We start from the raw sequence: 23471 nt of genomic DNA on the forward strand, positions 1-23471 counted from the left end.
ATCAGAAAGTGAATCTAGTTGGTACTTTGGGGGGTCAAAAGTAAAAAATTCTTAATACTTTTCTAAATAATTGAGAAAAACAAACTAAAAATTAAGGGAAAAACGGGAAATTTTACGCACACTCATTTTTCGACAAAATCGATTTTGGTTTTTGATGTAACTTTAAAACAAATGACCATAGATACATGCAATTTTCACCGGATGTTTATATAAGTATATTCTATCCACCATACAATTTTCAAAAATTTCGACTTAAGTTGAACTATTCATAGGCATTTCAAATTTTCGATCATTATTAGTTTTTTTTAAATTAATATCGATAAAAATTTATTTGTTAGGCAGAAAAGCTTGAAAATTTAATACAAGGCTCTTAACATATTGTTACAATAGCAGTTGAAAAATAAAAGAAATTCATAGTCACAATTTTTTTTATAAGCATTCAAAGTTTGAATTTTGACAAAATACGTAAAAATCACGAAAATTCACAAATTATTTTAAGCTAGAAATTCATAAAAAATTTTCTTTTTAAATCTAAGATTTTAAAATTTAATACAAGATTCCTTACTAGTTTTTCAATGTTTATCACAAATAAAAATTCCACCGGAAATTCAAATTAAATTTTTATGAGGATTTGAAATTTAAATTTTTACAACATTGGATTTTCACTTTTAGCGATTTCCTTATTTTGGTGTAACTCTAAAAAAAATTACCGCAAATACTTGAAATTTTGACTGAATGTTTATATAGGCGTTTTATATATTTGATAAAATTTTCAAAATATTTAGATTTGTTTTGAGCTGTTTACTGAAATTTTAATTTTTCAACTTTTTTAGTTTTTTTTTCTATAAATATCGATAAAAATTTATTTGTTCGGTAGACAAGCTTGAAAATTTAATACAAGGCTTCTAACACATTGTAACAATAGAAGTTAAAAAATATTAAAAATTCGTAAGCACGATTTTTTTTTATAAGCATTTAAAGTTCAAATTTTGACTAAATACGTAAAAATTACGGCAATGTTCAAATTATCTTAGATAGAAATTCATAAAAGTTTTCCTTTTTAATTCTAAGATTTGAAAATTTAATACAAGGCTCCTAACATATTTTTACAATAACAGTTGCAAAATAAAAGGAATACATAGTCACAATTTTTTTTTTAAGCATTCAAAGTTTGAGTTTTGACAACATATTATGTAAAAATCACGAAAATACAGAAATTATTTTAAGCTAGAAATTCATAAAAAATTTTCTTTTTATATCTAAGATTTGAAAATTTAATACAAGGCTCATAATATATTTTTACAATACAAATTGAAAAATAAAAGAAATGCGTAGTCACAATTTTTTTTTTACAAGCATTCAAAGTTTGAATTTTGACAACATATGTAAAAATCACGAAAATTCGCAAATTATTTCAAACTAGAAATTCATAAAAAATTTTCTTTTTAAATCTAAGATTTAAAAATTTTTAATAATCTATAATATATCCTAGACAGATAAACCGTCTTCGCTCAGAATCGTTTTTTGTATACAATGATATAATATCATTGGATTCAAATTTAATTCCATCCATTACAGTAACCCACTTGTAACCTACTGTACAGCAGAGCGACATACACGACTTACCCGCTTTTTTTTATTTTTTTTCCAGTGATTTTGAAAACTATTTTAAAAGTAGATTTACTTTCCAACCGGAAAAGTTACTGAAGTAAAAAATTAAAGCACTATATTTCAAAAATAATTACACTATCCCGCCAACCACTATATCGGACGAGCCGCAACTAATCAGCAACCGGCTGAAAACAATTTCATATTCGACTATTTCATATTTCCAGCTGTCGCATAAAAGACGACATTTTAGTTTATAATTGATTGATTTTAAACAATATTAATTGTTTAACTCAACACAATATTTCAATTGATAATTATGAATGAATATTATTTTTTTTAACGTCATAACTTTTGGAATCTATTTTATTGTTCAAGGACAATAATATATTATATTGGTATATATTACATAATATAACTTCCTCACTGAATTACTACCGAGATACGCCTATTTCTACGAGTGCAGCGTTTTCCGTTCAAAATGCAATAATATTTTATCTTTTTATACGACATTGAAGTGGTAACATTTCGTTTGGACAGATATACCGTCGACCGTTGTACTCTGTATTTTGTTTTCACTGTTTAACGTGTGTGTGCCGCCGGGCATGATTTGTTCAAAAAAGTTGACACCACCACACGGTTATTAGACTTCGGTCTTCAAGGTTAGTTCAAGGAGGGGTGTTTCTTCAAATTTTGTTCGGTGAAACTGCAAGCGGAAATTCTGCGAACATTTTCAGTAATCGCCAAGATTATTGTCCCAACCCCGAACACGGCAGTACGCATAATAATTTATTACAGCGCGTTATCTTCTAACGTTTTTCTCTGCTGTTTGACATCTCCGCCCTCCCACAACACAACTCGCCTTTTACAGGCATTTTCACTTAAGGGTTGTGCGGTGGCGCGATGGGATTATTTTTTAACGATTTTTCATGTTGTCAATGCCCCTGCAACCGATAGCAAAAAAAAAAAAATACATACTAACACCAGTGAAAATAACAGATAATTAATAGGTCAAGGTTTTCCGCGCATTGTTTACTCAAACAAGCAACGTACTATATGTATTACAATGTTTATAATATTTTGACGCATCTGAGAGATGCCGAGATCGTTGGAATTATTTAGATATTATCATTATAAATACAACCGTCGGTCGAATCACGCGAATTAAGCAGTTTTTTATAAGAGGACAAGTACACAGTGGCGAGAATCGTTGTTTTTATAGAATATCTCGGTGTCACTGTGTCAGTAATCGTGATGTTTGCGGAACAAGTCGGTTTCACTACACGTTATCCATTTATTATGTTATTATATTATGCTCATTCACACGTCCGTGATAATGACAACAAGTGTTCGTTGGCGATTCATATTAAATTTATTTATAGAAAGTTGTACGGACAGCCCAGTTAACAAAATAAAATATTGTAAAAATTCGAAAACTGTGTAAAAAAATACCACACGAGCCATCTTTACGATAAAACCGGTTTAAACGACGAGAAAAGAGTAAACAAATTAATAAAATTACCGATTTCGACTATTTAAACGCTCGTGCAGCACCTTTCCACGATTTCGCTTTTTTTTTTTTTTTTTTAAATTACATATTATTCCTTATAATATTTTCAAATAATATCAACTATGGTCTGCGATAGGCGAGTTTTTACGATTAAATTATTTTTATCACCTACTTCTGCGATAACTTTTGACAGTTTGAATTTTTTATACTTTATAATTTTTCACTTTTTCAACATATAATAATAGACTAATTACTAATTAATAAACAAATTTTACACCAATTAAAATGATAATAATTAATACGAAGCAATTGTTAAACAAATAGGGTACTATTGACAAAACTGTAAATCTCTTTGATGGATTTTAATTTAAAAATTAATTACATTCATTTTCATGTTGGATACATTTATAGGTTTAATTGAAGTAAATATTAACATTTATATCTGCAGCAGAAGTACCAATAAACGAAATTTTTTAATATTGTTGTAATATTAAACAATTGGTTTTTCAATTGCAAAAAATCACTTCAATTAAACTATACCAAACTTAATACGTAATGAATCAAAACATCCGTTCAACCAAAGTCCTACAGTTTTATCGATCGATATTATCATATTCTGAATTGTTGAAGGACCCTATCAATTCTTCATCAAACAAACTGACAAAAAGTATTAGGTTGAAAAAGCGTGCTTCGACTGATGCAAAGTAAAAACATCTTTATTTTTTTTTTTTAAATCGATCTTATGGAAGTTCTTAAATTTGTATAAAGTTTGTATAACTACTGTGTCATATCCATAAAATTATTTTAATATTTCAATCTAATGACTAAAATACATGTGGATGTGGGTGCGTAATAAATGTATGATCACCCGCAGCGATTGATGGGTTAGATAAACACATTGATAATCATTTACTGCACACAAAAATACCAAGCACAGTGACCGAAAGGACCGAAATAATTGCCTAAACAAAACTCCTTAAAAATGACACTTATGCAGAGGACTTGAGTATAATTTGAAAACCGTGATCATAATATTCATTAACTGTTCCACCTGCACTTACGGAAGAGCATCTATAACACATAAAAACGTAATCGTTAAATATAAATATTATCCATACATTTTCAAGATTACAATCACACGCAGACAACTTACCAAAATAACGTCTATTAATTTGCCTATACCTATTTTTCTCCTCACTGAGACTAACTACAAACTACAAATAAAAAAAAAACCGCCTGAAAAACTGCGTGTAGACAACACAACATTCGGGAAATCGAAAATTCCCATAAGTTAACTGTATGGTGGGTTTTGACTTTTTGAGTGTATTTCCGACTTCGTCCCGTAATGGATGTGTTCAATTTGAGTTAAATGAGATTAAAAAAAAAAATTGCATAGTATGATACCGTTTCCGAGCGAGTTAACTTTCATATTATTTTGTAAGGATATTATTTTATAACATCACAATATTGTTAGCATGTCTTTTTCGATTTCCAGTTCGACACTTGTCGTAGATAAAATGGTAATAAATTAATAGTTTTGGAAAATATCGTTAAAGGACTGATTCTACAGATGAAAACGTAAAGAAAACTAAAAACCACGTGTATTATACGGAAAAACATTAGTATTAAAATTCATAATTATAATAATTATTATTATTGTAGTACGTCGTATGTCATCGATAAAATGACAGTGTTTGTGAATCATTAAAATTCAATCGCGCTAAACTGCTAAAGTATAGTAGGTGTTATATATTATACGATTGTTATTATGAATTAATATTGTTTACAACCTTTGCCGTTTACGAGTTTGAGAGCTTAAACTACTTAAATAATCAAACAATGTTTAAGTGCCCGCGAGCGTTATGGGTAGGCGAGAAATATCTTAAATCGCCGAAATACTTTGTGTACAGGTCTTAGGTGTTTTAGCACACCAGTATCGGTAAAGACGGGAAGACCTAATATCCTTTCTTATACCAACCTATGATGTAACATGTAAAACTAATTTGTTACTCTCGATAACGTAGATAGTTCAGAGTCCTACTTAAGAATTTTGGGACCCGAGGCTAATTTTTTAGTGAGGTCATTCAACTTTAAACATAAATTATGCGTTTTTGCTATAATGGTATTTTTTTAGATTCTGAACGAAGTGATGAATGTATTGATTTTAGAATTATATGTTTTTTTTTTTTTTTTTTGTGTCTGTGTACAGCATAACTAGTCGAAATAATGCTTCGATTTCAAACTTTGGGGGTGGTTTCCGATGTAAAATTGAAAATCCTTGGTGCATTATAGAGGTCAAAAGTAAACATTTTCCAACAGTTTTCAAAAAAATCGATTTTTTTATATGGTTGTCATTCAAAAACTAATCACTGTAAATACTTGAAATTTTCACCAAATGTTAATGTTAGTGATATCTATATACAGTTTAATTTTCAAAAGTTTTCGAATTTTTTTGAGTTATTTATAGACCACTGAAATTTTGATTTTTTTGTGAATTTTTTTTTGAAGTGTCGGTAAAAAAATGTTGAACGACCAAAAAAACTTGAAAATTTAATACAAGGTTCCTTATAAGTTGTTCTTATTGTAGCTAAAAAAAAATTAAAACACAATTTTTTTTATAAGCGTTTACAGTTCAAAATTTTACGAAATCTGTACGAAATTCGTAAATTATTTTATCCTAGAAATTCATAAAAAATTTTCCTTTTATTTCTAAGATTTGAAAATTTAATACAAGGCTCCTAAAATATTTTTACAATATTATTTGAAAAATTAAAGAAATATATGGTCACACATTTTTTTTATAAGCATTTACAGTTCAAATTTTGACTAAATACATAAAAGTTACGGCAATGTTCAAATTATCTTAGATCGAAATTCATAAAAGTTTTTTTTTTAATTCTAAGATTTGAGAATTTAATACAAGGATCATAATACAGTTTTGCAATAGCAGTTGAAAAATAAAAGAAGTATATAGCCACATTTTTTTTTTTACATGCATTCAAATTTTAATTTTGACAACATACGTAAAAATCACGAAAATTCGTAAATTATTTTATTCTAGAAATTCATAAAAAATTTTCCTTTTATACCTACCTAAGATTTGAAAATTTTATACAAGGCTCCTAAAATATTTTTACAATAGCAATTGGAAAATAAAAGAAATGCGTAGTCTTAATTTTTTTTACAAGCATTCAAAGTTTGAATTTTGACAACACATATTATGTAAAAATCACGAAAATTCGCAAATTATTTAAAAGTAGAAATCCATACAAATTTTTCTTTTTAAAATTTTAATAATTTATAATACATCCTAGACAGATAAACCGTCATTTTTCGACAAAATCTATTTTGGTTTTTGATGTAACTTTAAAACGAATGACCATAGATATATGCAATTTTCACCGAATGTTTATATAATTATATTCTATCCACCATGCAATTTTCAAAAAATTTCAACTTAAGTTGAACTATTCATAGGCATTTCAAATTTTCGATCATTATTTGTTTTTTTAAATTAATGTCGATAAAAATTTATTTGTTAGGCAGAAAAGTTTGAAAATTTAATACAAGGCTCTTAACATATTGTTATAATAGCAGTTGAAAAATAAAAGAAATATATATAATTTTTGTTTTGAAAAATAAAAAAAATTCATAGTCACAATTTTTGTTTATAAGCATTCAAAGTTTGAATTTTGACAATATATGTAAAAATCACGAAAATCACAAAAATTCGCAAATTATTTCAAACTAGAAATTCATGAAAAATTTTCTTTTTAAATCTAAGATTTGAAAATTTTTAAAAATCTATAATATATCCTAGACAGATAAACGGTCTCCGCTCAGAATCGTTTTTCGTATACAATTATATAATTATATCATTGGATTCAAATTTAATTCCATCCATTACAGTAACCCACTTGTAACCTACTGTACAGCAGAGCGACATCTACGACTTACCCGCCTTTTTTTGTTTTAGTCTCTTGTAGATCTAGTTTTTTTTTATATGGTTGTCATTCAAAAACTAATCACTGTAAATACTTGAAATTTTCACCAAATGTTAATGTTAGTGATATATATATACAGTTTAATTTTCAAAAATTTTCGACTTTTTTTTAGTTATTTATAGACCACTGAAATTTTCGATATTTTTTGTGAATTTTTTTTTTGAAATGTCGGTAAAAAAATGTTGGACGACCAAAAAAAATTTAATACAAGGTTCCTTATAAGTTGTTCTTATTGTTGCTAAAAAAAATTAAAAATCGTTAGTCACAATTTTTTTTTTATAAGCGTTTATAGTTCAAATTTTTACGAAATATGTCGAAAACGCGAAAATTTGCAAGTAATTTTGAAGTTTAAAAATCATAAAATTTTTTCTGTTTATAACTAAGGATTGAAAATATAACACTAAGTTTTCCATAAGTTTTCCTTCAAATAGCTATAGAGAAAACTCGAATCGTCGTTATGGGAAAAATTTTAAGTACGTTTGAATTTTAAATTTTTTCGAAATAGCGTAACGATAACGATATATCCTCCAACGATTTTAAACATTTGTTATTATTCAAAAAGTATAAGTCGTAGATACTTGAAAATTTTACCAGTTATTTAGATTGGCATTTTATTTACATGATTTAATTTTAAAAATATTTTGACTTTTTTTGAGATATAAATAGACAACTGAAATTTTCAATTTTTCTGAAACATTTTTTTGAAGGGTTGATAAAATTTTTTCGGCCCTATCAAAATACTTGAAAATTGAATACAAAGTTCCTCATAAGTTATTCTTATAGTAATTAAAAAATTATAAAAGTACGTAGGCACAATTTTTTTTATTAGCATTTGAAGTTCAAATATTAATACGTAAAAATTACGAAAATTCGCAAATTATTTTAAGCTAGAAATTTATACAAAATTTTCTTTTTAAATCAAAGATTTGAAAATTTCTAATTATCTATAATATATCCTTGGCTGACAAATCATCTCCGTTCAGAATCGTTTTTCGTATACAAATCATTGTATCAACCTAGGTATCAACCTATCATTGCATTCAAATCTAACCTACCCTAGTCAGAGGTCCACCCCACCACCTAATGTACAGCAGAGCGACATCCACTTACCCGCTTTTTTATATTCAATTTATTTTTATTTTTAAGATAGTAAATAAATTATACCATAAATCAATAAGTATGTTGATTGGTAGAAATAAAAATTATATGACTGTATAAGAGTAATAGGTATATCTGGGGTCCTAATTATGTCAGAGGATAGGGCCATAGCATCTACCCAACATAAGTAGAGCTCAGCCTTAGACATATATAACTGTCAAACTATAATTATTATATTCTCCAGACATCGCAATAACTTCGTGTCTTGTGTTATTTTCGTAAAAATTGTCCGAAACCCCCAAAAGGGGGGTTAGTAGTAGTAGAAACTACGTCGTCATATGTGTTTACACTAATTCGTTGTTGTTCGCTGCCTGATGGCAGGCACACCACTGGAAAATACATTTTTCTAAACAAGCAATTGAATATGTTTTCCGTCCTCTGATTCACCCCGCAGGTGGCTGGCGTCAGCAGCCTGGGTGACGCGCTGGTGCAGGCCAACGCCAAAGGATTTCCAGCCGGCCTCCTGTACAATGTGGCCGGGCTAGAGGGCCGTTCGGCCAACGAAAAGGAGCTGCTGGCCGCGGCCCTGGAATCGCCGAAGGTGCAACAGGACGCGAGGAAAGCAGCACTCGAATATGCGGTCAAGGATGTGCCGACGGGCCGCGAGAACACGGAAGGATACTGCTCGTACTCATGGCTGAGATGGTTGCCATTCATGGACTGCGAGGTGGCGGTCACCGAGGTCCGACAGGCTATTCAACTCATCAACAACAAGCGGAACTGTATACGGTAAACAAGCGTCGAGCTCACAATGCCATGGTCACAATTTAATAAAAATATAAATGTATACAACAAAAAACGTTTTGGCACTAATTTTTATGTTTTTAAATGATAATAAAAAAATATTTATTTCCACAAAAATATGATAATTTATAATTTGTATTTTTTTTATGGTATAATAATATCAGTCGTTGTTAATAGAAATGCACCACACTGAACAGAATATTATGTTGGTTCAATGAACTAAGATAATTAATATGTATGTATGGATAACTTATGGTATTGGACCTTTCGTAAAATATAATTATATTGACATGCTACAATTTTGTATCACGAGTACAATAAAATATTTAGATCAACAAATGAATCCATAACTTATAAGTTACAGGTGCATTTTTAGACATCAACAAAACATTAGAAAAAATTGTTATCTGTTAAGATATTAAGGCATTTTTTTTAGAAAATCACGTTCAGGAAATAAAAACCTAAGTGCAACACCCATCATTTTCTGAAAATCGTTATTGCGTTAGACCCGCGTCCTTTGCCATCAAATGAAAAACTGACGATTTGTTTTGCAGTAAATTGGCAGGTGTATCATATTCAACCATGAAACCATTATCCAAGACAATTATCCTATACAGAGACAACCAATTTAATATATTGATTATTAACTTTAACCAAAATATATTTTAAACATTATTTTGTTTTGTTTAAGTACTTGTCAGAATCCATAATAGTGTTCAAACGATGAGCGATCGTTAGTATTGTGCAGTCCTTGAATTCCGTTCGTATGGTTTTTTGTATGAGATCGTCTGTTTCCAAATCGATTGCCGCCGTCGCTTCATCTAATACTAATATTTTTGTCTTCTTTAACAACGCTCTAGCTAAACATACCAATTGTCTTTGGCCGACACTGAAATACAAAAGTTAATAATTAAAGAGAATATAAATCATAATAATATATATTGTTAATTCTTAACACCATATTTACATTTTTGCCAATTTTTTTACTTGATCATAACTCATAATCGACTATTTAATCTACATGACTGATAATATAGCATACATTTCAACATAAGTGTTCATTAGTTTAAGGTATAAAATGATAACCGTTTGACGAGACTTCGCAACAATTTATTATGATTATTAATTGTAAATAATGCAAACGCAACGATAGATTTTTAAATCAGAATAAATGATTTTATCGACTATTGTTTATAATTAAGTACCTACCTAAGATTTTCTCCTCCTTCAGACACTTCATAATCCAAACCACCAGACAGCCCTATAACGTATGCTTTTAAATGGGCAAGTTCCAAGGCGTTCCACAGCTGTGCGTCTGTATTGCTATTAGTTGGATCTAAATTTATTCTCAATGTACCAGAAAACAATACTGGGTCCTGTCAAAAAAAATTATATTGATCAGGTTCTTATTTACAACTGCAAATAATGTCTGAATAATTACCTGAGGAATGATTGTGAGACGATTACGCAATGTATGCAATCCAATTTTAGATATGTCAACGCCGTCAATGAGAATTGATCCTTCGGCAGCTTCGACGATACGAAATAAACTTAGAGTCAAAGATGACTTACCCGCTCCGGTACGTCCAACAATTCCCACCTATACTAGATTCGATTAGGAACGTGATTTCAGAGGCACATTTTTTATAATTACCTTCTGACCTCCTTCTACTAAAATATCTAAGCCTTTCAATGCCAAGTCTAATCCTTCACGATAACGAACTTTAAGATTTTTAAATTGAACTTCTCCTCTTGTTGGCCATTCTTTGGGTGGCAAATTAGATGGTACGTCCCATGATGCTTCCTGAAAAGTAAAAGTAAATATTTATATATGATCAAATAAATAAATTATATTTGACATTATATTACTTGAGGTGTTTCTCCATATTCTTTAATACGTTCCACAGCTACAATATTAGTTTCAACTTCAGAAGTCATTCTAACCAACCAATTGAGTATTTGTGTGATCTTAGTAGGTACAAAACGATATTGAAGAAAAATTGTTCTCTTTTTTATAAAATGTAAATGTATACCTGTAGAGCGTAACTGATAGACAAACCAACAATCCCTGGACTCAATGTATCTCTTCCCAATACTGAGAACATCGACGAAAATAAAATAATAAAACTACCAATTGTTTCTAACCTTACAGCTAACCATCTATGACAAAACAAATTAAATACATATATCATATATAACATAATATACAGCATGTCTCCATATTATATAAGCACGTATAGTAAATACGTAGTTATCAAGGCTAATATTATACCTATTGGCCACGATATTAGGATAATAGCACATCTGATTGAAATCTACTTTTTGATCAGATTGAAGTGTAAATTTAGATTTTAAACCATAAGCACGAATCGATGTAGCTCCTGCAATTGTTTCACTAAAATGCGAATAAATTGGAGAACGAGAAACAGACTCGAGTCTTTTTAGCTGACGCGATGTGGCAACGTAAAATCTCTTTAAATAAAAGTAAGAATATCAGTTTAATCTTAAAATTATCTTCAAAATTTAAAAACTATAATATATTTATATTAATTAGGTAGGTACCTGTATGATGCAATAAATTATAGCAATAGGAATAATCACCGCTGCAAATATGGGTGTACTATAACTGATAACGATCAAAGTACCAATAACCTGAAACATAAAATTTATAATGCTTATAATATTTCAAGTAAAATTTTAATTATTACAGCTAAATCAATTTTAAATGTATTACAATATTATATATCTCGTATAAGAAGTGTATATTAATAAAGGTCGAATAAGTGAAAATGTTTATGAATTGAATGAATTCATTACTCAATACTCAAACATTGCTGTATTCAATATAATTTCTTATAAGAATTTCTCGTAAATTATACTATATATTATACAACTAAAACGTGTCCCAACTGAACTTAGAACGCATCTGATTAATTGATTTCCTATATATATATGTATGTATATAGGAACTATATTTTACTATACTATACTATATATATAAATTGTGTCAATGAAATTATCCAATATCTGAGAATATGATATGGAGCTTATATATATAATATATACAGGTATATAATATTACATATTATATTAAATTGAGTAAAAAGTATTCATGAACCTAATTTATGTATTAAAAATTGCTATTATCTTAACTATTAATTTAATTGAAAGTAAAATAACTCAAGTTAACTTAGTTTAAAAAAATATAAGTATCTCTCTCAGCCTTGAAGTATTATTTTTATCAATTATTATTATAAATAGTCCTATAACATTTTTTTTTTTTTTTATTATAGGCTATTGGGTTACAATAGTTTTTTTTTTACATTATTTATATCCACAAATTAATTAATTATTTATACAGTTTTATTTATATTTTATTTTGCAGTTTTACTTCTGTGATAAACTTGAAGGTGCCTATAACATTTGATAAGCTTAATGTAGTAAATTACACTTTTATCCATTAAGAATGAATTTTAAAATATTTTTGACTAAAAGCAATATACAAGGCACAGTCAAAGCATATTTTTATTATGTTATATATATTATATATATGTTTATTTGTTTATTTATACGTTATATAGTATATTATATTTTTATTATGTGTATATTATTTTTAATTTAAATTTAAATTTACCGAAACTGTGACAGTTAGAAATGATGATATCATTAATGGCAATACATTATCAATGGTATCAATGTCTTTAGATACTCTGTTTAATATTCGTCCGATAGGAGTTGTATCAAACAGGCTTAGTGGATTTTTAAAAATCCGTGCATTGATCAATTTGTATAACTTCTCAGCAGCAAGTAATGTACCAAACGATAACGCTATTGATGAGGCTAACGATGAAAAAACTAAAAAAAAATTCAATTATCACAAATCCAGAGTTAAAAGATTAGATTGAAAAAAATAGCAACACAATTTTGTTTGTATGATAATTTTAAAATGCAATAATAATTAAATAAATGTACATACTAAAAATACACAAAATAATTTAAATATATTCCACATAATTAAAAAAAACATTGCAATTATAGACAATTTGTATGTACGCCGATTAGGCTGTTTATGACAAAAAAATATGAAAATTGTATGTTCGTCAGTAGCTTGGAATCCAAATACTTTAACCAAACTGATATGCCTACGACACTACGATAGTATTGAATCAAAAATTTACTTTTTCTTTAATTGCAAAAAAAACTAAAAACACTCGGTTCTGAAAACTCATAAAAAATGTTCGGCTTAAGTGTAGGTAACTATAATTTACATATCCATGACTCCGTGTAACAATAATCTTGTTATAAAAATGCACAAAAAGTATTTGTAAACAGGTATCTAATTTAATACCAGAAAATTGTATATTATGTACTATAAATTATTATACTACGTATTTAATGTAATATTAAACATTTTAAATAATATATATATATATATATATTATATATATATATTACCTATAATTTTGAAAATATCAAATTAATAAAATTAAAAAAATATAGAACCATAAAAGCTCGAAAAAATTGAAATATATAGATAAAATTAAATCTAGTCTAAAAAATTAATGTTCAATGAAAAACTAAATCCATTGGTTAAAAATGAAGTTATATTTTTTTTTACTTTAATTTTTTAACTTACCTTGGCCAACGCCAAGTAGTCCGTAAACTGTTATGTGAATTAGCCTTTTACTATAATTTTCTGTTTTACCAGTAATAAGTGAACTATCGTCATTAGACCATACAGATAGCCAGATGTTCGATAAAATAGAAAATCCTTGAGATACAATAGCTAGAAATACTGAAATTATACAAAAAATAGGTCCAATTGACTTAATATACTGAATGTAAATATCCCATTTGACCTAAAATTAATAAAATACATTATTTTTTACATATTAAATTTGTATATTTATTTAAAAGGCCACACATACATTGCCGGTTTCTGCTTTCTCTAATTCAATGAGTTTAGATTTCTGTTCCACAGCAGGTCGAGGAATTGGATTCTTTGAATCAGTAGATATTTGCCTAAATATTTTCATTTATAAGGTCACAAGTTTGTAATTAGGTTCAGTATATTAATTGTAATTTGTATTACCTTTGCATTGAATAAATCGAATTGGATTCACTTCTCTGACGAGAATATTTTTCTTTTATACCTGGAGATGCGTCTTCTAATAAAATATTCATTTCTAAACAAATTTATTTTGATAAGTACGTACATTTCATAAAATATTAGTACTACCAAAGTTATAAATATATTACCTATTTCATCAACTTCATAATCATTTTGTTCTTGTATGTGCGATATTAAGAAATCGGCGAAATCTCCTTTTTTGTCTAGCAATCCTTTATATGTGCCAGACTCAGATACTTGGCCATCTTTCATTACCACAATTAAATCAACTTCTCTGAGATATGTAATAGCATGAGTGACCAAAACTCGTGTCTTTGAAATAAAAAATAATTAAATATGTTAAAATATCGAGAAAATGTTAGTTTAATATGATGTATAGTTAGGTACTTTATTTTGTAACAACCCCTTAGGTCCAATAACATGCTCAAAAATATGTTTACCGACATGTGAATCGACAGCACTTAATGGATCGTCCAAAAAATAAATGTCACTCTCTTTATAAACTGCTCTTGCCAAACTTACTCTTTGTTTTTGACCTCCACTTAAATTAATTCCCTATAAAAATATCAATTTGATAAATATGCCTATACATTTTTTAACATACCTGGTATATGTATAAAAAATTACCTTTTCACCAATTTCTGTGTCGTCACCTGCTGGAAGCATTTGGAAGTCAGCTTTCAATGCACATGCATCAATGACCTTTTTATAAGCGCCATCATTAAATGTTTGACCAAACAATATATTATCCTTAAGTGATGTGTTCAGTACCCATGCTTGCTGTGGTACATATGCTATAGATCCCTTAAAATTAATATGTTATTAATATACTAATAACATTAGTTTAAATAATTAATTATTATATACTTACTTTAGTGTTAACTCTGCCAGAAACCTTATCCATTTCACCGAGAAAAGCTGACACTAAAGAACTCTTTCCAGAACCAACTGTACCCATAACAGCAACCAATTGTCCAGATGAAACTCGTAAATTTATGTCTAATAATGTTGGTGCATCAGTTGGTTCACCCCAAGTGAATGTTCCATTTTCAATTACAAGAGGATCCCCTACAAATTGAAATTAATTTAAAAAATCATAACAAAATATTAAATAAATAAATTCAATAAGTAAAAAATGTTACGTACTTTCACCAGAATCATGAGTAACTGAGTTTGGATCCAACTCTTCTGAGTTCATAAATTTATTTATTCGCTTTACAGATACATTTGACTATAAAATGTTAGTAAATAATAATAATTCATTCATTTATTACAATGCTAAACAGGAAACTTACTTGAACTAAATTTGACACCAACGTTGGTAACATGGTTAATGGAAAACGTAAAATGTTGAATAAAGATAAAGAAACAAAAATTGTCTCTGCATCCAACACATGTTTATCGTCAGAGAATATATACGTTGCAAAAGTTGCTAATGATACCTAGATTTAATGATTAATTGACAGATAAAAAACAAATACATAGTTATGTGAAAATATATCATAATATAATTATTATTATTTTCAAATATACCTATAAATTCAATCAATTGCTTTAGGCATAGAATTGAAGTATAAATATATCAATCGATCTACCGTACACTAATCAATCAACTTATTTTGATATTTCATAATTCATAAAAAGTTAAAACCTTATGCTTAATGAAACGGACATATTGTGATACCATAAAATATATACATACATTACAATAAAATAACACAAATTTCCATAAGTTCATTTGGCATAGAGTTGGATTTTATTTAGAATCATGTTGAATTTGATGAAATAGAAAAAATTCAAAAACGATATCTATGTACAATTAGTTTTAAATAAAATTAATTTCTGTAATTCAAAAAATATTATGAACTTTTATGCAAGATTATTTTTCTATTTTCACAGTGGAACATAATTTTTAAATAATTTGCCTATAACAATACAAACACAACATTATTGTATAGTAAATTTTAAATAATAATTTGTCATAAATAAGTTCAATAAGCTTCGTAATTTTCATTCATTAAATTACTATAGGTATCTTACAAGTTTATAATAAATCAATATAACATAATGCAATTTATGTATAATAAAAAATACAAAAATATCATACCAGAAATGGTGCACAAGACCAAATAAATGTAGAAACTGCATTCAAATAAGCTGCACTACGAAGAACTTTGATTTCTTTTCCTCGTATATCCAACACTTTTTGTTCAAAACTTGGTTCCCAAGCATATAGTTTAAGAACCTATTAAATTAATGTGTAAAAATATATCATCTTTATAATTGTGTTCTAAATCATTACTTTTATTCCGGACAAAATCTCATTCATCAATTTAGCTCTATCGTCTTTGTTTTTCATTTGTATGACTTGAAGATTTTTGGATTTAGTAGCCACAGCACTGTTAATTGGTATTAATACTATCATAAAAAATAGCCCGGCAAGTACACTGGGTCCTAATAGCTGCCACAAAAAGTACACTGCGAAAGCAATTTGGAATGGTGCAGACCAAATCAAATTCAAATAAGTTATAACATCAATAAATCTATGCGCGTCTACTGCCATTAAATTAACTATTTCACCAGTCGTGAATGATTTTCTGGCCGTGTTTGAAATTCTTAAAGCCTTAAAATTGTAAATAATTAAATTTAATACTATTATTGTGAATTATATCAACTGAAAAATATAAATGGTTACTTAAATATTTACCTTTCGATAAATGGCAGAAGTAAGTGCAGTACGAACACGCATACCAACGAGATACATACGATGAAAGTACTGAGATAATATTAATGTTTGCAAAATTGCTGTTAGCGTCATGAGAAAAATATAAAAATATCCTCTCCATAAAGGCTCGTTCGAATGTCTAACGAAACTTATCAAATGCCTAAAAAAATATTTATCTATAACATACAGCGAATTAAATAGTATGAACTAAATACTTACCTTAATACTTGAGGGCTGACAAAAATTAAACAATCTACAATTAACTTTAAAAATGATCCGAACAAAAATGTACTCCCAAATGATTTACACAAAACAGAAAGTATTGATACATTGTATTGGTTTTGATGTGAATAATTTGCAGGTAAAGATTTCATTATACTCGCATCAAGTTTATTTTTAATAGTAGCTACATTTTTACTATTTTTTAATCTGTAAAGTTTTTTAAATTTTATTGATTACAAAAATTGTTTTTGATTATAATAAAAAACTTATAAACATATTGTTTTACGACATTGATTAAACATTTTAGTAGGATATTAAGGACTTTTGGTCCATTGGATTGATGATCTGCATAATAACAAAAGGCTAATATTTATATGTTACGTGTGTGATAATATTTTCATTGATTGAAATCATCATAACTTCTAATGATGAATCATTGGTAGGTACTTACTTTGCTTTAATTAATGAATTTTCCCAGTGTTTATTAAAAACTGAAACTACTACTTTTGAGCAATCATTATGGTTCATACTCCATAAATCGTAGGTTTTTATGGGGCGTTTATAACCAGACCAAGCAAATGATTCATACCATAAATAAAATAGCTTTGATGGGAATGATGCTTTCATTTCAGGGCATGGTACCTATACATTGATTTACACTTTTACAGTGTTTTAATATGAAATATACAATTAATAAATACGATGAGATATATATTGAAAAAATTACTTGGACGAAGCCATAGTTAGATAGCCTGGGGGAAGCATCAGCAAAGAAACATAAAACAAACTCCATTAGGATTAATGGATAGTATACCATGTAACTTATAAATGGGTAACTATGAAATGAAATCTAAATATGGGAAAAAAATGTTTGACTATACAGTTAAATGTGTTTCATATAATAAACAAGTATCGATAGTAAGTTATCTTACATCATTAAATGATAATCGGAGTTCGGTTCGATATTGAAACATCCCACAAAATGCCATGATTAACCAAAACAAAAATATTAATCCAGATGACTTTAATCCTCTAGCTCGATTTGCACTAATTAAAGCTATGACAAATATCTGTAAAGCAATTCACTTAAAAAGTTCAATAAAAAGGTATAATCTTTTATAAATTACTAAGCTATTTTATAATCATACACCAAAATATTAAATATTAAAAAAACTAAAAAAAAAAAAATCGATTTCTCTTATATCCAAAACAAATATATACCTACGCATGTGAGTAAATTACAAATTCGAATTACTTGAATTTATATTGATAATTTTTAATCATGTTTGATTTAATTAAACTCCAACGAAAACATTCATGTCCTCTAAAATACTGTTTTTAAACATCGGATATGATGTAAGTATAAAAAAATATTAAATCAAGTATCAATATACTTACAAATGTTATTAGTTTTACAAGTGGTGTAAAAATATCTACACTAAATACATCCATCCCTGATGAATATCGAATTATTGCATACGCAATATCGCATATTGATAAGATACTTAGTATAGATACACCAGCCTATAAAATAAATAAATGGAGAATATAATAAAATATCAAAAAATATTTAATTTTTGTAAAATAAAAATAGGTTCCATTCTTATAGAATCAATCACTAACCTAACAACAATTCAATTATAATAGAACCGAATATACATCTACATTCTACATATGACTCAGAAGGAAGGTTGCCATTAGTAATATACAATTAACGGAGAAAAATATTTTAAACATAATATCAAGCTTTTTTTACTATCTTTAGATCTTTAACAGGGGCGAACGCAGGAAAAAATTTCGGGGGGGGGGGGGGGGGGGGTTGAAAAAATTTAAAGTAAGTATTCATAAATATAATATTATTCATACTTATATAAAATTTGTCAATTCAATTTAAATTACTTATATAAAACAAGATCTAACCTAACCTAACCTTGCGCAGATATGTTTTCAATCTTTGAAGACAAGAAAAAGACCGTTCCTAACCTATTTCGGGGGGGGGGGGATTAAACTCCCAAAAACCCCTCTGCGTTCGCCCCTGATCTTTAATATCTAATTATACTACCTGTTTAGAATTTTTGAACGATATTTTGAGAAAAAAAATTCTAATCTAAAGTTTCTATAAATACCTAGTTTTAAGTAAATAATCATTTTTTTCAAATAATTTTCATGTATTGAAAATTATTATAAGATGGACATTAGGTAAAATTTGTATCTTCTTTAAAAAAAGTATACATTATAAATTCAATACATTCGTTGCTCCACTCAGTATCTATAATAATTTAATATTATTAAACTATAGTATAATAATATTATTTTTTTCACTAGTCAATAATGTTTTATCGTAAGCAATGAAATGTCGAACATGTGTGATTTTAAAGTGTATACTTATTGGTTATTTCTATTACGATACCAGAAATGTTATATTATTAGTGCTTATGAAAAAAAAACTAATTTCCCTCAACTGGGTATACAATTGTGTATTGTGTTATATTATATCATATTATTTTTTATTTTTTTTTTAGTATTTAAAATTTATGAATTTTATTTTGCCTCAGAATTAAACTTGAATCGTTTTCATTAATGTATTATTTACTAGACGCTGTAAAATTCAAATGTCACCAAACCAGTTAAGGATAAAATATGTAAAATTATTCAAAACTCAAAATGCTTATTTTTGTATAAATAATCAAAATATTTTATTTGGTAGAATATCCTGAAACTATTAAGTATAAAAACTTAGTTGCAACGCTGGTGAACTCCCCCTCGAACTAAGACGCCATAGCCTTATACTCAAATACATATTAAGAATCAAAAGCTTGCCTAATCATATATCCAACAAGATCCTCCATAATCCCCTTGCTACTAGCCCTTCCAACAACAGAAACACAATTTTTGAACATTTCAAAACGATCAGTACAAATATTGGCCTCCATACACAATCGATGAGCAAAATACAACTTTCATCGCCACCATGGATGTGGTCGCCTCATATCAATACTCAACTTACCAATCATTGCAAACACTCCACTGACAGCACTATCATCCGTAATCTCTTCTCAGAAATAATGTCTCAACAATACCCTAGTAGTACACCTGTATACACTGACGCCTCTAAAAATCCCAACGGTGTGGGCTTTGCGGTAGTTCTAAGACACGAACACCACAAATTTTCTCTCCCTCCCAGCACCAGCATCTACACAGCGGAAACCTACGCCATTCTCGAAGCTCTGAAAATCGCCTCCTCCTCCATTCCGGACTCTTTCATTATCATCAGTGACTCTCTAAGTGCTTTAATATCAATTTTAGATCCCTACTCTACAAATGAACTAGTCCAACATATCCAGGAACTGATAACAACATCAAATAAAACATTCACTTTCATGTGGGTCCCGTCCCACGTCGGCATTTCTGGCAACGAAACAGCAGACAAACTTGCAAACGAAGCTTCACTTCACCAGAGTACTCCAAAACTAAACCTAACCACATCCTCAGAGTCACTCAATATCATTAACCTCAAAATATTAGAGACATGGCAGAAAAACTGGTCCAACGTTCCCCTATCAAATAAATTAAGAATCATCAAGCCTCTCATCAAAAAATGGAAATTTTCCGGTAGCCTTAATCGAAGAGACGAAGTCATCGTTACCCGAGCCAGAATAGGCTACACCCACCTCACCCACTCATTCCTCATCACTAAGGAACCTGCTCCAGTATGCACCATATGCAACGTGACTTTATCGATCGAACACATCGTAACAAGATGCCCAAAATACTCCCTAGCTCGGAAAATCTTCAAGATTCCATCATCCCTTCAACTCGCCCTTAGTGAAGAAAACACCGAAGCTATCTACAAATATTTTCATCATATCCATCTTGCACATAAATTGTAAAATTGTAAATATCTGTATATATTATATTATCTTGTACACTAATGTTATAACTTTAGGCTAATAACCTTTTGATGTTGAAGCCTTTACCTCAAAATAAAAAAAAAAAATAAAAAAAACTTAGTTGTGCCAAAAAAATAAAAAATAAAACATACCACCTTCACCATATTGAACCAGTTCCAAGGTATGTCTCTGTATTTACTGTCCACTAAGTAATACATCTCTAGTGGAGAGAAAAGCCACAAAAACATGCAGGGTACCCAGACTAAGTAGGTCTTTTCAAAACATGGGGTGACATCTGGATCGGTGGTGTTCCAGGACAAGTTCCAGTCCTAGAAATACGAAATCGATCATTCAATAATCTTCTATCGTTGTCTACACATCAGTAATATTGCATTTTCATCATAAATAATCATTTAAGATTTATCTATATGATGTGTTTTATTAAAGGACGAATGCTATGCCAGCGCTATGATTTGCGAGGCACTGTGCAGTTTATAAAAGCGAGGCCCCTCCCCCCCCCCACATCTCGGACAAGTGATAACTAAAATATAATTTTTACAATGTTATTCTCGCCAACCCTTCAATTATTATTCTATATTTCTATATTTTCACCACTCGGCGTGCGTCAACGAATTTCATTATAATAATAATTAAAAAATTAATAAAACAAAAATAAAAATCGTGAGACCCTTTTTTGTCGCACTTCGTACACAATCCTCGCGCAAGCACTAGACGAATAGCTGATGACACGACTACAAAAAAATCAGAACAAAGAAGTGGGTAAGTTGTGGATGTCAGTCTGCTGTACAGTAGGATACAAGTGGGCTACTGTAATGGATGGATTTAAATTTGAATCCAATGATGTATATATATCATTGTATACGAAAAACGATTCTGAGCGGAGATGGTTTATCTATCTAAGATATATTATAGATTATTAAAAGTTTTCAAATCTTAGATTTAAAAAGAAAAATTTTTATGAATATCTAGCCTTAAATAATTTGCAAATTTTCGTGATTTTTACGTATTTTGTCAAAATTCTATGAATGCTTATAAAAAAAATTGTGACTATGAATTTATTTTATTTTTCAACTGCTATTGTAACAATATGTTAGGAACCTTGTATTAAATTTCAAGCTTTTCTACCCAAAACATAAATTTTGTCGATATTAATTTAAAAAAAACTAATAATGATCGAAAATTGAATATGCCTATGAATAGTTAAACTTAAATTGAATTTTTGAAAATTGTATGGTGGATAGAATATACTTATATAAACATTCGGTGAAAATTGCATGTATCTATAGTCATTTATTTTAAAGTTACATCAAAAGCCAAAATCGTTTTTGTCGATCGAAAAGTAATTTTGCGTAAAATTTCCAGTTTTCCCCTTAACTTTTAGTTTGTTTATCCCGATTATTTAGAAAAATATTAAGAATTTTTCACTTTTGACCCCCCCCCCCCCCCCCCCAAAGTACCAACTAGATTCACATTCTGATCGAACGAGGTACTGAAGTTAAAAATCGAAGCACTTTTACTGCCCCAAAACGTGATGACAGACACAAAAAACATCATAGTAAAATCAATACATTCTTCGCTCCACTCAGAATCTAAAATCGAAACTTACCCAAAAAGTCGATCCACAAAATCTGTCCATAACAGACGATTTCATTTTAATCGGTATGAGAACAAACGACGATACTGTACTACTGTAGCAATATATTACTGTTTATAAGACACGAAGATACTCTAAGATGATAATGCAAAATTATGACTAGCTGGAAATTCGATGAGTGAACGTAACACACTTTAACGAAACTGACGACCCGCACGACGTTGCAATTAGTCGCAATACGAAGATAACATATAGAATAAACATAAAAATAAAACAATCAGCCTTGTTTATACATACAGACATAGTATAAATAGAGTTCCTAAGTAGCTACTTGAATTACGATTAGAAAAAAAAACACAAAAATCGATTATAATTATAATTTTTTGGGTTTTAAATATCTTTTGTTCACATAGATATTGTGTTTTACAATATGACTTCTTCAACATAATACATATTTTTGGTCGTACAAAACTAAGACTGGTTCATAATTACATCCTCACTTCTGTGTTGGTTTCTACTTGCTTTGAATAGCTCAAATTAATCAATAAACAACACAACACTAAACAAATTTAACCTTCATTACTAACCAAATATTGAAATATAGTTACTTATAAAATGTTAGTGCCTCAATAAAATATACAATTAGTAAAATACAATTAATGTAATACCAATACACAATAAAAATCAAAAATATCTAGTAAGCTCATTGATTTATAGGTAAAAGTTTAATGCTGGTAATAGCGTATTCTATATTTTGGTATCTCTACCAGACAACTTATCTTGAGTACAATTATTTTATTTTCGAGAGTTTATAATCAGGACAATATGTATATTTATACATGCTATTTATTCACGAAACTTTTC

The 23471-nt window shown here is 28.7% G+C and overlaps 3 protein-coding genes across 5 annotated transcripts in view; 2 read left to right on the forward strand and 1 right to left on the reverse strand.

Annotated features, from left to right (window-relative positions):
* The window catches only part of LOC107163358 (uncharacterized), a 53152-nt gene extending 44009 nt beyond the window's left edge, over nucleotides 1-9143 (forward strand). The window contains exon 2 of the mRNA XM_015510737.2: nucleotides 8675-9143. Within this exon, the coding sequence (XP_015366223.1) occupies nucleotides 8675-9013 (339 nt within the window). The 3' untranslated portion in view covers nucleotides 9014-9143. The remainder of the gene's footprint in view (nucleotides 1-8674) is intronic.
* A 2-nt stretch (nucleotides 9144-9145) lies between these two features.
* Nucleotides 9146-22795, reverse strand: LOC107163343 (Multidrug-Resistance like Protein 1). Of its 3 annotated transcripts, none has more exons than XM_089221722.1 (29): nucleotides 22620-22795; nucleotides 21148-21321; nucleotides 18501-18626; nucleotides 18035-18172; nucleotides 17830-17952; nucleotides 17554-17744; nucleotides 17100-17309; nucleotides 16863-17040; nucleotides 16458-16778; nucleotides 16263-16400; nucleotides 15451-15597; nucleotides 15302-15386; nucleotides 15027-15223; nucleotides 14783-14959; nucleotides 14543-14710; nucleotides 14284-14467; nucleotides 14117-14210; nucleotides 13953-14046; nucleotides 13661-13883; nucleotides 12659-12879; nucleotides 11587-11676; nucleotides 11297-11496; nucleotides 11058-11184; nucleotides 10894-10992; nucleotides 10679-10828; nucleotides 10466-10624; nucleotides 10234-10400; nucleotides 9719-9913; nucleotides 9146-9633 (listed from the first exon to the last, which is right to left on the reverse strand). In XM_089221722.1, the coding sequence occupies exons 1-29, from the start codon at nucleotides 22662-22664 to the stop codon at nucleotides 9519-9521; spliced, it is 4536 nt and encodes a 1511-aa protein (XP_089077848.1). In that variant the 5' UTR covers nucleotides 22665-22795; the 3' UTR covers nucleotides 9146-9518. The 3 variants fall into 3 exon arrangements, with proteins under 3 accessions (XP_089077848.1, XP_089077847.1, XP_089077849.1); XM_089221721.1 differs by having other exon boundaries at nucleotides 21145-21321; XM_089221723.1 differs by lacking the exons at nucleotides 17554-17744; nucleotides 17830-17952; nucleotides 18501-18626; nucleotides 21148-21321; nucleotides 22620-22795 and having other exon boundaries at nucleotides 18035-18163.
* On the forward strand, nucleotides 19934-20992 carry LOC149059036 (uncharacterized). The gene has a single exon (XM_089220854.1). It carries the CDS (start codon nucleotides 20045-20047, stop codon nucleotides 20990-20992), a length of 948 nt encoding a protein of 315 aa, XP_089076980.1. The 5' UTR covers nucleotides 19934-20044.
* Nucleotides 22796-23471: the final 676 nt, after the last annotated feature.

Source organism: Diuraphis noxia, unplaced genomic scaffold (genome assembly GCF_037042655.1).
Source record: "Diuraphis noxia isolate RWA-SAM2 unplaced genomic scaffold, SU_Dnox_SAM2 contig0002, whole genome shotgun sequence".
NCBI lineage: Eukaryota > Metazoa > Arthropoda > Insecta > Hemiptera > Aphididae > Diuraphis > Diuraphis noxia.

Coding starts and splice junctions, on each gene's coding strand:
- LOC149059036 (XM_089220854.1), top strand. CDS start 20,045: ATGAGCAAAATACAACTTTCATCGCCACCATGGATGTGGTCGCCTCAT.
- LOC107163343 (XM_089221721.1), bottom strand. CDS start 22,664: ATGAAATCGTCTGTTATGGACAGATTTTGTGGATCGACTTTTTGG. Junction 21,322..22,619: donor TTTGTGGATCGACTTTTTGG/GTAAGTTTCGAT, acceptor TCGTATTTCTAG/GACTGGAACTTGTCCTGGAA. Junction 18,173..18,500: donor TTGTAAAACTAATAACATTT/GTAAGTATATTG, acceptor ATTGCTTTACAG/ATATTTGTCATAGCTTTAAT.